This window comes from Plecotus auritus, assembly GCF_963455305.1.
Source record: "Plecotus auritus genome assembly, chromosome: 6".
NCBI classification, from domain to species: domain Eukaryota; kingdom Metazoa; phylum Chordata; class Mammalia; order Chiroptera; family Vespertilionidae; genus Plecotus; species Plecotus auritus.
This window is the reverse complement of record NC_137773.1, coordinates 175748698-175762200: the sequence shown is the minus strand read 5'-3', so window position 1 is coordinate 175762200 and position 13503 is coordinate 175748698. Positions and strand designations below refer to the sequence as shown.

The 13503-nt window shown below is 63.0% G+C and overlaps 1 protein-coding gene across 8 annotated transcripts in view; it reads right to left on the bottom strand.

Annotated features, from left to right (window-relative positions):
• ITPR1 (inositol 1,4,5-trisphosphate receptor type 1) overlaps positions 1-13503 on the bottom strand; it is a 189111-nt gene that overhangs the window by 55716 nt on the left and 119892 nt on the right. For 6 of the 8 annotated variants that reach the window (XM_080674783.1, XM_080674777.1, XM_080674779.1 and 3 more), the window contains 4 exons: positions 12558-12706; positions 11365-11476; positions 7811-7843; positions 615-650 (listed from right to left, as the gene is read on the bottom strand). In XM_080674783.1, the coding sequence (XP_080530909.1) occupies positions 615-650; positions 7811-7843; positions 11365-11476; positions 12558-12706 (330 nt within the window). The remainder of the gene's footprint in view (positions 1-614; positions 651-7810; positions 7844-11364; positions 11477-12557; positions 12707-13503) is intronic. The other 2 variants (XM_080674784.1, XM_080674782.1) reach the window with 1 other exon arrangement.

Here is a 13503-nt window from a genome sequence, read left to right as displayed (position 1 = left end):
CAAGAGCCCAATGAGAATACGAGACGCTGCTGGTTAGGAAGCGGCCTGTGGGGCGGCTCGTTGCCCACCCCCCCCCATTCCCGCTCTCACCTGGGGTTTCGGGAGGGTTTCAGGCAGCAGATTGGGAGCCTGGCCCGCACGCCCTCTACCTCCTCGGTGGCTCTGGGGGCCCCGCGGAGTCCAGCCCGCCCTTAGCGAGTGCGGTGGGCGCCAGGGCCGAGAGCACGTGAGACCCAGCTCTACGCGCAGCCCCTTCAGGCCCCGACTCGGGGTGCGCATCCTCCCTGCCCGGGACCCAGAGCCTGTTTCATGGACGGACAGGGCTGCGACCCAGGGTCCCGAGGGAGCGGTGGAGGCTGTGATGCTGGGTGTGGGCCTTCGGGCCTCCCCAGAACCTGCAGGGGCCTCGGGTGTAGCCCCAGCCCCTCGGGACCTTTTCCTACCCTGAGAGCCACCCCAGTTCCCGGGCCAGGCCTCAGACTGTCTCCCCCCTACACCCCCGCTCCTGTCCGGGCAGACACACACGTCTCCATGACAACGCAGACACTCAGGACAACAGAGGAGCACCCGGGGCTGCCGGCCCGCGGACACGGGGGCGGGAGGGGCGCACACACCTCTGTGGAGCTCTCGGGGTCCGGGGCCTGCGGCAGCTGGGCAGGGAAGAGAGAGCAGGTTAGTGAGGGGACGCGCCCAGGGCCACAGACGCCGAGACGGACACGAAGGACACGCACAGCGGCAAGGTCACAGCGAGGGGCCTGCGCCCACCAGGGGGCGCCGTGGAGGGGAGACCCTCTCCCTGTTCCAGGGACCCGAGGGCGCCCCGGCCTGAGAGGGGAAGCGTGTGAAACACGGAAAGAAACAAAGCAGAGCCCCCCACCCAGAAGGAACGTCTCTAACAGAGGAGGCCCAGCCCGGCCGCGTGGTCAGGGGTGGAGCGCCGACCTACGCACAGGAGGTCACGGTTCGATCCCCGGTCGGGGCACATGCCCGGGTGGTGGGCTCCATCCCCAGGTGGGGGCGTGCAGGAGGCAGCCGATCGATCCATGATTCTCTCTCATCATTACTGACGTTTCATCTCTCTCTCCCTCTCCCTTCCTCTCTTAAATTAATAAAATTATATATACGTATTTTTTAAAAAGGTCCATCCACAGAGAGGAAGACAGAGACAGTGCACACCACGGGGGCTCAGGTGGGAGGCGGGTGGTGTCCCCCAGGGCCTGGCGCTGTCACCCTCACTCCCTGCCGGGGCCTCCCCTGGGTGCAGGTATATCCAGTGTCCCGTCCCTACCACGTGCCTGTCTCGGAGGCTGAGGACCGGCTCCCCTGCGACATCTCTGGGGAGAAAGGCTGCTGTGGGCAGGGCTACCCCCCAGCGCCCCCTCAGGACCCCCTGAACTCGAGTCCTGGCCCCACTCCTACAGACCATGCTGACACCCCTCCACTTCATTCTTTCCAAACCATTCCAGAGAGACCCAGGGTGCCCCAGGGAAACCTGGGTCCCGCGAAGGTGGGCGTGGCTAACAGGAGGCGGGGCTGGAGAAAGGGCCACGCCCCCGTGAAGGCAGACCCCACGGCCAGCAGGCCAGGGCTGATGCCCCATGGGACTGCTGGGCCCTCCTGCCAGGCCTCCTGGACCAGGCCTGCACCGGGCGGGGCCGGCTGGTTCACGGTGCAGGTTGGGCCCTGGAGAGAGGCCAAGGCTCAGGCTGTGAGGGAGTGACCTTGGTCTCCTTCGAGGTGCCCCAGCGACAGGGCACCTCCGGGGCCGGGGCGCTGTGGGTGGCGGGCCGGGGCAGGGGTTGGAAGCTGGGCACGGCGGTGAGACTCAGGGCTGGCAGTGCAGCTTAACCACCCATTTGGTGGTCGACCCCCAAGGTGGGAATAATGCTGTTTTTTTAAAAAAAGCTTTTATTGATGTCAGAGAGGAAGGGAAAGGGAGAAAGAGAAACACTCATGATGAGAAAGAATCATTGATCGGACCGCCTCTTGCTCTCCCCACACTGAGGATCGAGCCCACAACCCTGACATGCGCCCTTGATCGGAATCGAACCTGGGACCCTTCAATCTGCAGGCCGACGCTCTACCCACTGAGCCGCACCGGCCAGGGCTGAATTCTCTTTCTTCCTTGAACGTTTCACGGAGGATTCGGAGACAAGGATGGCGGTTTGCAGCTTCAGGATTGCTCTCTACACGGAAGGACTGCCTCACGCTGTCCACTCACGGGGCAGAACGAGAACACCAGGGGCCCTGGACGGGGGTCGTGTGACCGGTCGTCCTGCGGCCCTGTGCCACCCTGAGCCGCCCCACGCTCTGGGCTTCCGCCCCCTGACCTGGCTCAAGGAGATATTCATCAGGCTCCTTCCTGCTAAGACATGGCGTAATGCCTGCTGTATTTTCAGTAAACTTCATTTCATAACTCCTGACAGGCAAGCTCTCTGTCACCCACTGGGACAGACAACGTTTGCAGGCAGGGGACAGGCAAACACACCTGGCATATAATTTGGTAAAAAAAAACACCGCACACACAACCACCACAACCAACAGCCTTTCCAATGCCGCCTCCTATGAGGACTCCTGCCCCGTTTCCTCGAGGAGAAGGTCATTTTATGGCAGCAAGCCGCAATTCTGAAAAACATCATCGTATCCATAAGCTACGTTCACATCAGACAACAGCTACACAAACACAGCACGCAATCCCCAAAGCAAGAGAGGATGTTTAGTAAACGCGTGCAGTGACTTTCTCAGCACATTTTTATCACCGAAGTTAATTCTTTTTACATGCGAGGTCATTCTCCATGGCCGCACACTGAGGGGGCACGCGCCGAGGAAATGGGCGGGTCTGGATGTCCCGGGCCTTGCCTCCTCCCCCTCAGGCCCACCCCCAGGTGCTGAGCCCTCCGTCAAGGTGCTGGCTTTGAACTTGGAAACCAACGGTGGCCCTCTATTGCCTCTTCACAGCTTTTTCTTTGATCTCAGGTCCTCCCAGTGCTTTCAGACAAGGCTGGAAGCTCAATGGAACACTCAGATTTCACATGGCTGGCTTTGGAACAGAAACTCAAGAGGAACCTCAAGTCACCGAACCCCGGTCCTTCCCAGTGAGGCCGCCGGGTGTCAGGACTGTGGTCCCTGAGCAGCACCTAAGTCACCGAAGCGCTCCCTTTCAACACACGATGTGCTTAACGTTTCACTGAGGGACGAGTCCCTGCTGCAAATGAAGGAGTGTACTTTGTCTCCCTCTTAGGTAACAAGGCCACAGACTTCCGGGTGTCACCATTTCTGGTGTATGATAACAGCAACCACTCTTATCTATCCATCACCACCCCTCCCTGCACCCACCCACCCACCCATAGATGGACAGACTGATTGACCAGTGGGCAAACACGTGTCCATCCACCCATTTCCCAATCAACTAAGCTATCATCTATCTATCCATCCATCTACTCATCCACTCCTCCATCCTTCCTTCCTTCCATCCACCCGCCTATCCATCCTATCATTCATTCATCCATCCCTCCACCCAATATCAACCTATCCACCTATCCCTCCCTCCCTCCCTTCACCCATCCCTCCATCTACCCTTCAATCCATCCGTCTGTGCCTCCATCCGTGTGTGCCGTTGGCCAGCACAGACATGTAAACACTCTCCGTTTTCAGCACACATTCCTCTACCACCTCTGGGCTTCTGGAGTGTTCCCTCAAAATAAGCTCTCTCCTACCACGGGCCATCCCCGCAGAAGGGCAGTGCCGTCTGAGAAATGTCACAGCCTTACGACCCAGTCGTCGGCTCGACCCAGTCGTCGGCTCGTCCAAGGGAAGTCCTCATCTCTAGCCCCGGGTCCGTCTCCGGCTCCTCCCCCCACTCAGCATGCAGAGCAGGGAGCAGACGAACCCCAAGGGGCTTGAAACCCCGGGGCTGGGCCTCGGGAAGCCCACCCCAACAGCACAGGGCCCCGAGAGAAAACCAGAGCTGACACGGGCCACCTCGCCTGTCAGCAGAGACCTGCTCACTGGTCCCTGAACACGGACATTTGTTTTAGAAACAAAACAAGCCGTCAAGTTACTTAGCTTCCCCTGCACTGTACAGAGCGCGTCCACGGGAACTCAAACTCACTAAGAAAACCCCACGCGTTCCCACTTGACTCAGTTACACAACTTCCTCATTATGGAACAATCGAGCATGAGAGAGAGAGAGAGAGAGAGAGAGAGCGAGAGAGAGAGAGAGAGAGAGAGAGAGAGAGGCTCCCAGGCCCTGCCCTCGCCCCTGCCCGCGGCCGCCAGTGCCGAGCAGTAAACAGCGCTGCCTTTATTGGCAATGGCGCTGAAGGTCACACATCAGCATGCGCCTAAATTCCAGGAAAAAGACGCGCTTATGTAACGGCCGCCTGGATGCTGGCAGGTGCCCAGCCAGCCCTGCGCAGCCTGGGAAAGTAGGACATGGTGCGGGCCTCGGCGGCACGAGAGCGCCCCCTGCCGGCGACACGGAGTAACGCCGTGCTTCTCCCCTCAGCCCGTGGCTCCTGGGAGAAGCCGAGGTGCGGGATGAGCCGGCTGGCTGCCGCCCTCCCCGTGGGAGCCGGCCCTCCACGTGGGACTGCAGCGAGCGTCTCTGCGGCGGGACAGGAAGGCCGAGGTGCTGGCCAGCTCCAGGGGCTCCGGCGAGTTCTGGGTCCCAGGTGACAGCGATGAAGCGGGACCTCCTCTCAATGCAGGCAAGGGCAGCCGGTCCGGGGCCCCGCACATGCCGGGACACGTCCTCCTCCAAGACACACGCGTGGGCCACGGCGGCTCCGGCTCTGGGGTCGGTGCACTTCCCCGGAGGCGCCCTCCAGTCCACGCAGGGCTTCACGTGGCCCGCGGGACCTCCTGACCCCTGCTCCAACGTTCCCCGAGGACATGCTCTGGTTACCCCACTTCTTCCTGCGCTTCTCCTCAGGGCGGGGGGCTCGCATTCAGCACTGATCTGACCACTGGCCGTCTCCCCAGGAAACCGCGGGCCCCAGAGCGGACACTGGTGTTTGGGCGCCACCCCCTCCAGGCCCCCCGCGCCGTGTCCGGAGTGGAACACACGCTCGACTTTCAGTCCCGTCCACGACGTCGTCAGCACCCACCACTGCCCCGTCACAGCCACGCGTGGGGAGGCGGCCTCTCCGGGCTGATGGAGAAGTTCCGAGTCTGGATTGGTGTGGATACGCTGGTCACGATGCAGCCAGCTGTCCACCCCGAGCGAGCAGGACTCAATGCCAGTGGTTTCCACTCCTTCGCCCTCACCTGCACCCTCCATCTCACCTGCACCCTCACCTGCACCCCTCTGCCCTTACCTGCACCCCTCCGCCCTCACCTGCACCCCTCCGCCCTCACCTGCACCCCTCCGCCCTCACCTGCACCCTCCATCTCACCTGCATCCTCACCTGCACCCCTCCGCCCTCACCTGCACCCCTGAACCCTCACCTGCACCCTCACCTGCACCCCTCCACCCTCACCTGCACCCCTCCGCCCTCACCTGCACCCCTCCGTCCTCACCTGCACCCCTCCGCCCTCACCTGCACCCTCCGCTCTCACCTGCACCCTCACCTGCACCCTCCACCCTCACCTGCACCCCTCCACCCTCACCTGCACCCTCCATCTCACCTGCACCCTCACCTGCACCCCTCCGCCCTCACCTGCACCCTCCGCCCTCACCTGCACCCCTCTGCCCTCACCTGCACCCTCACCTGCACCCTCCCAAGCCCCCCAAAGAGATGGCAAAGCCAGGAGGTGAGGATGGAGACAGAAAGGAAGGGGACCTCCTCTCTGGTTCCCAGGGAGGTTAGCCCTGGAAGAGCTGGGCAGGCCCCACGCCAGGCCCTCCCGTGCAGGGACCCTGGGACCTGCCCTGTGTCCCCTGACGGCTGGGAGCGTGGCCCAGGCCAGAGGTGCGCTCCCTCCACTCGCCCGCGCACCTCTCTCCCAGACGCCCCTGGCTTTACACTCAAGGGCCGTGGCCTTCCCCACGGGGACCCCAGGGCACGGTGTGCGCCCTCCCCCCCCACCAGCGGGAACCCGCACTGGGCTTGTGCAGCGCCCCAGGCGGTGGCGGCCTCCCCAGCGCACGCCCCGCAGGAGCCGGGGAGTTTCCAGCACAGCCCTTGGGAGGAAGGCTGCTGGGCCTGGGGACAGTGTCCCAGGGCGGGGAGGGTTGCCAGGGGCAACGAGGGAGAGGGAGCCACAGCTGCTTCCTCAGGGAACTTTTCAAAGAGCCAGAGGCGCTGCCAGGATGGTCTTCCTTCGCAAACAGACAGGGTTCTGTCTCCCGCGGACAATCACAGACACACCTGCTCCCACGGGCGCTCCGCGGGGGGCACCCCGGCCCCGCCTTCTATCCTGAGCAGCAAACACATCACGGCTCACTCCGAGCAAAGCAGCGCATTAACGACACCCCAGGCGCCGACCAGGACACCGGCCTTCCCAGACTCAAACAAACAGGGCCTCCACCTCCCTCTTCAGAGCAAAGTCCACATCAGACGAGGTGGAGGGAGCGGAGGGGCCGCGTGCAGGCGCAGCGCTGGGTGTGGGGGGTTCTGGCGCAGGACCCCAGAGAGGGCTACCCAGGACGCGCAGAAAGCGCGCTGTTGCTGTCCCCGTGGCTCAGGAAGCCGCTCGCTGCACAGCCTTGGCGTTTCTCAGCTCCGGCTCGGCCCAGCGGGCGTGGCCCCCGCCCCTGCTCACCTGGGACGCGGAAGGGCAAGTCTGTGTCTGGAAGCCGGCGCGTGCTGGTCCTGGTTTAGCGCCATTTAGCTGTGTGACCCGAGACCAGTGGCTTAACCTCTCTGAGCTCCCTTCCTGAGGGAACGGGACCCCGGCCATCTCCGCTCACGTCGCGTGGGGTGCTCACATCTGGGATGCAAACTCCCCAGGCGGACGCACGGTGCTGAGCGCTGGTGGCGGACTTCAGAGTAAGCCGCACATTCCTCCCCAGAGCAGGCCTCCCCGGCCCGCCAGGCGGCGGGGGAACATCTGAGGAAGTGGGCCAAAAAGCGACTTTTTGAAAGTCAAAACGTTCGTCCAGTGTGTTCGGTTCCAGCACGATCAACTGCCCCATGACATACGTGAATCCCCCAAATGAGTCTTTTCTAACACCACCTACAAAGCACGTCCCCAAAACGTGGCGAGAAACCTCGACCAACATCACAAAACAGAGAATGCGTCCGCGGCCCCCAGGGTCCAGACACACGGCTACCCATCGCTGGCTCCGGGGTGAACCCGCCGGGGACACGGAGCGAGGCCCCAGACAACCCGCCACCTCCCGGCCAGACGCTTTCCTGGACCCGAGGCCGCGGGCGCAGGCCACGCAGGGGAGGCCCAGGGGTACCTGGGGTTCGCTCTCTGGCCAAGTTAAGTGTGACCCTTCCCTCGCCCTCAGCCCTTTCCAACACGGAGACCAAGAGGGGAGTGGCTTTCAGAAACACATTCCAGCTGTGCCACCGCAGGCACCTCCTTGCGCGCCCGATGCTCTGCATGGAGAGGCAAGCCCTGCGTGATGGGGGCGCCGGGCTCCGGACAGGCTGCGGGCAGCGCCCACCGCACGTGCAGTGGAGGTCCGGGGCAGGGACGAGCTCTCATCTCAGGGGGGAGCGCCCTCAGCCAGACTCAGACAGGATCCCCGAGGACAGATGGCCAACCCGCGCAGGGGCAACGCTAACAACACGGACACAGAGGACGGAGACGCGTTCCCACCGCACATACACAGGCAGACACGATGCGACAGACACGGGGACAGGCCACAGGGCACGGGGGACATCAGCACGGACACGGAAAAACAAGGAAATTAGACCTCGGCGTTCTCCAGTTCATCAATGGAAATGGGCTGGAAAGAGAAGAGGGAGAGAAGAGGAGGAAACGTTAGGACAGGAAGTGCAGCGAGTGAGCTAGCCCGCCGCCAGCGGGTCGCTGATGCACCGGAGAGGAAGCCGTGTCCGAGGGCACCCCGGGCAGGCAGCGACCCTCAGGGCTCATGTGACCGAGGGCCCGGAACCCGCCTTGCCAGGTCTGCGTGGACGTGGCACTGCCCGTCGCTGAGGGCAAGGGCTCTGTGCCCGCCGCGACCCTGGGGCTTTGAGAAGAGGGCTGGAAAGAGCAGGGTGAACGGGGGGGGGGGGGGGGGCAAACCCACTGAGCTCAGGAGGACAGGCTTTCTTCCCTTCATTTACCATCCTGGGGGTGGGGGCGGGGGGTGCGGTCCAGACTGCAGTTGGGGTGAATCCCAACTTTGCCAAGCAACAGACCCACGCGGTTGAACCTCACACAAGGCAGGTTCGAGCGGAGGCCAATGGGCACGCACGTGGGCCTGGGCTGTTCAAGGGGGGACTGTACACTCCGAGCCCAGACTCTCTAAACCCCGGGGCTGCTCGTAATTCAAGGAAACGCTGCCGGGAGGCGGCGCGTGCCAGCTCAAGCGACATGAGTAACAATTCGCCGGCATCGAGTCCGCGAGGGACCAAGAGCCGGTCACCTGCTGCGGGAGATGGAGGGCCTGAGGGTCGTTAGGCTGCGCTGATAACGAGCTAATTCGGTGGCTGCCGAGATCCCCGGCGCCTGGAAACGCTCACACCTGCGCGCCTTCTTCCGAGAGAAAAGCCGCGGGTAACGCTGGGGGCTGGCGTCTGCGTGACACGCAAACCCCAGTGTCACCCGAGGTCCCGGCTCTGCAGCCATCCATCCGCTGCCCCTGCTCAGAAGGGGACGTGGGGCTTAAACCCATCCCGAGAGATCCTTTTACGTTCACTCTTGGCTCGGAGTTCCTTTCCAAAACTCTGCCGGGTAACTTAACAGCAGCTTAATGGACACCCTGCAGCCTCGGGGAGCAGCCAGCACCCGGGGGAGCCGCGCCCCTTCCCTCCAGGGTGGGGCCTGAGGATCCCCTAGGAGTCAGGGAGATGTCTGCGTCCACGTCAGAGACGTGTGGCCATGGGAAGCTGTGTGTGCGTGTTTTTAAGTATGTTTTCATTGATTCTGTTTTTAGAGACTGACACGGGTTTCTAGAACGTCGTACGTCCCTACGGTATTTCCACTTTCATTGGGAGGGATGAGTGAGGCTGGGTCGAGCTGTCACCCCCTCCGGGCCTCGCCTCCTCAGCCGGCCTGGCGCCAGCTCTTGGGTCTGTTCTGCACATTTATTAGCGCTCCCCTGGCTGGCTTCTCCCCGAGCTCCTACTGAGCTCAGGTACTCATTTCCTCGTCAGCCAGCGCTCACTCCTCCTCTGACGGACACACCGCAAACGCTTAGTGACGGCGAAGGGCCTCGTGGTCCGGGGACAGGGGAGGAGGGAGCGGAGGAAGGGGCGCGTGCTTTTTAGTTTTGTTTCTTCTTCAAAGGCTCCGCGGCAACAACAGGGGACTGGCAGGTGAGTCAGCCAGACGCCTGCAGCCTGTGCTGCTCGCCTGCCCTGGCTGTCACCAGGAGAGAGTCCTGAACAGGTTACCTGTGAGCGAACGGCCGGGATCTCAACGCAGGCCCAGGCCTTGGGGGGAGGGACGATGGGAACATTCTCCGCTCACCCTCCCTCCCCACACACCAGCTCCCCGCACACCCGCTCCCCACACACACCCCCTCTCCCTGCAAACCCTCTCCCCATACACACACCCACTCCCCGCACACACACCCTCTCCCCCCACACACACCCGCTCCCCGCACACACACCCGCTCCCCGCACACACACCCGCTCCCCACACACACACCCTCTCCCTGCAAACCCTCTCCCCACACACACACCCACTCCCCGCACACACACCCTCTCCCCGCACACCCGCTCCCGCACACCCGCTCCCCACACACCCTCTCCCTCCACACCCTCTCCCCGCACACCCACTCCCCACACCCTCTCCCTCCACACCCTCTCCCCGCACACCCTCTCCCCGCACACCCACTCCCCACACACACACCCTCTCCCCGCACACCCGCTCCCCACACACACACCCTCTCCCTGCAAACCCTCTCCCCACACACACACCCTCTCCCTGCAAACCCTCTCCCCATACACACACCCACTCCCCGCACACACACCCTCTCCCTGCAAACCCGCTCCCCACACACACACCCGCTCCCCGCACACCCGCTTCCCGCACATCCTCTCCCCATACACACACCCTCTCCCCGCACACACACCCGCTCCCCGCACACCCACTCCCCCCACACAAACCCGCTCCCCGCACACCCGCTCCCCACACACCCACTCCCCCCACACCCACCCTCTCCCCGCACACCCGCTCCCCACACACCCACTCCCCCCGCACACCCTCTCCCCACACACCCGCTCCCCACACACCCTCTCCCTCCACACCCTCTCCCCGCACACCCACTCCCCCCACACAAACCCTCTCCCCGCACACCCACTCCCCCCACACAAACCCTCTCCCCGCACACCCGCTCCCCGCACACCCGCTCCCCACACACCCACCCTCTCCCCGCACACCCGCTCCCCACACACCCACTCCCCGCACACCCTCTCCCCACACACCCGCTCCCCACACACCCTCTCCCCCCACACACACCCTCTCTCCGCATACCCGCTCCCCGCACACACACCCGCTCCCCGCACATCTACCCTCTCCCCACACACACACCCTCTTCCCACACACCCGCTCCCCGCACACACACCCGCTCCCTGCACACACTCTCCCCGCACATCCTCTCCCCACACACACACCCGCTCCCCGCACACACACCCGCTCCCCGCACACCCGCTTCCCGCACATCCTCTCCCCATACACACACCCTCTCCCCGCATACCCGCTCCCCACACATCCACCCTCTCCCTGCACACCCGCTCCCCGCACACACACCCGCTCCCTGCACACCCCTTCCCTGTACACCCTCACTCACCGCCACCCTCGCTCCCCGTGCACACTGTCACATCCCAGGCCTGCCCGTGTCACACCTCCAGTAGAAATGGTGACGCGTTTGCCATGCCTGTGCGTTGAGTGTCTGCCCCCTGGTGGTCAGTGAACGTTACAGCTAACGCACAGGAGGGATTGCAACATCCCGGCCGGAGGCAGGTGAGCCTCAGGTGTGCTCCGAGCAGAGCCCCCAGCCAGCACCTCACCTCCTGAGGCAGGTACGACACGGGCATTCGCACTGGGAGTTTGAACAGATGGGAAACCTCGTCACTGTTCCTCGACAATAACCTAGGTGACCAGCGGCCTCTGAGCGAGAGCTGACTTTGCTGCTTTGAAAGGGGACAGTCTCGTCTTCCAGCTGCTCCAGGGGCGGAGGCGTGGCTTTAAAAACAGCGAACCCCTCGGTCCGCCACGCGCCTGAACGGGGCCTTTCTAACCCTCCACCTGGGTTTCCCGGCGCCGCCTGGTTTTACGTGGGACGCGAGGCGGTACCTTCTCGCCGTAGCCACGGTCCTTGGTCATCATCTCCCGCAGCGTCTGCAGGACCTTGATGCACAGCTTCTCCTCGTTCTCCTCCAGCAGCTGCTTGGTGTGTTTTATCAGCCTGAGGGGGAGCCACATGTCACATCCCTGCAAGGACCTCCCGGTAACAAAACTCAGGTCCCTGGCCCCTTACCGGGACTCCTCACTTATCACGGGCTCTGAGGCCGCCCACAGCCCTGAGAAGGGAGTCAGCGACAGTGTCTCAATGGTGCCACCTGCTGGTCGGTGACAGCAAACACACTCTCTGGGCAGGAGCGGGCCACACCCCACTGAGAGAGAGATCTCACAGAGTAAGGTCCCCCACATCCGCTGCTTGTCCCGATGGCCAGGAACGTGGCTAAGACACGCCAGCAGAGCCCACGACCTCGTGACGACCATGGCTGGGCCAACACACGCTGTTCCCTGGTCCTTCGGAGGACTCAGGAAGGCCAACTCCAGGGCCCAGCCCACGGTCCGGCTCAGCACCCAGCCGGCCTCGGGTGTCTGGCCTGGGACCCCCGCTTTGTCTTAGCTGATGCCCCACAGCATAAACAAAGAAACGACCAAGTTTTAGCTGCGAGGCCCCGACAGGCCTGGAGAGTTTTGAGGGCAGGAGCGGGGAGACCTTTTCCAGTCCATGTCGCAGCCCACAGGGGGCGCCGTCAGTCCTTGCTGAGTGGAAGACCAACTAACGGGGCCTGCGGTTAGAAGGAGGCATTCTCGCCCTGGCCCCTTTGGCTCCGTGGATAGAACGTCGGCCCGCGGACTGAAGGGTCCCGGGCTCGATTCCCATCAAGGGCACGTACCTCAATTGCAGGCGTGTGGGCGGTAACCCATCGGGGTGTCTCTCTCATATCAATGTTTCTCTCTCTCTGTCTCTCCCCCTCCCTCCCACTCTAAAAACCAAAATCAATGGAAAAATATCCTCTGGTGAGGATTACAAAAGAAAAAAGAAAAGAAAAGAAAGAAAAAAAAGGCAGAAATGCTTGCCCAAACCATAGGGAACCCCCACACTGGGACAGTGGGGGCAGGACCGTGACCTTGCGCTCAGCAAAGCCGAAAACTAGGCCAGCACGTCCTTCCTCGGGAGCCACTGCTGAGTCTGGTCCCAGGGCCCCCGAGACTGACCCCCGACCCCCGGCCCCCGGGGAGGGGCTGCTCACTTGCAGATGAAGCCCCCGCTCTCGCACTTCCTCCTGGCGTCCGTGTTCTCCGGGAAGAGCAGCTCCGGCCGGTGCAGCACGTCCACCAGCACCGACAGCTCGGCCTGCACCAGCGGCCGCAGCCGGTCCTCCAGCGCCGAGACGATGTCCTGGGAGGGAGTGCAGCGCCGTCAGCAGGGCGGGGCGGGGCGGGGGGGGGTGACGCACGCACATCCCACCTCCACGCGCCCAGAGGCCCGGCGGGTTAGAGGGACCGGACAGACGCCATTCGCTGCGGCCCTGCGGTTACCGGACGCCTCAGCCCCGGGGCCGAAAGCGAAGCACGCACGGGCCCCCTCCCACCCGCCTCCTTTCCAGACGGCTCTGCGCTCCACGAGGGACCGTCCCACAGATGCTAAAACCGGACGCGGAATACGTTCCACGGGCCGCGTGGGAAGATGTCCACGATGAGAGCGCGACAAAGGGTCACACGGTGCGGTGGGCTCCACGACCCAACTTTCATAAGCGTCCACTCTAAAGGGTACGCACCACCCACTATTCAGACATCACGGGCCCTGCTGGTGTGGCCCAGTGGATAGAGCGTCGGCCTGCGGACCAAGGGGTCCCGGGTTCGATTCTGGTGCAGGGCGTGTACCTCAGCTGCAGGTTCCTCCCCGGCCCAGGCCCTGGTCGGGGCGCGTGCAGGAGGCAACCAAACAATGTGTTTCTCTCACATCGATGTTTCTCTTTGTCTCTCCCTCTCTCTTCCACTCTCCCTAAGAAATCAATGGAAAAATATCCTCGGGTGAGGACTAAAAAAAATAATAATAATAAATATTTTTAAAAAAAGACATCACGGTGGCCTTGGTGGTGGGATTACGGGAGATGCTGATTTTTCTTCTCTGTATTGCAGGGGTGGGCAAACTTTTTGACTCGAGGGCCACAATGGGTTCTTAAACTGGACCGG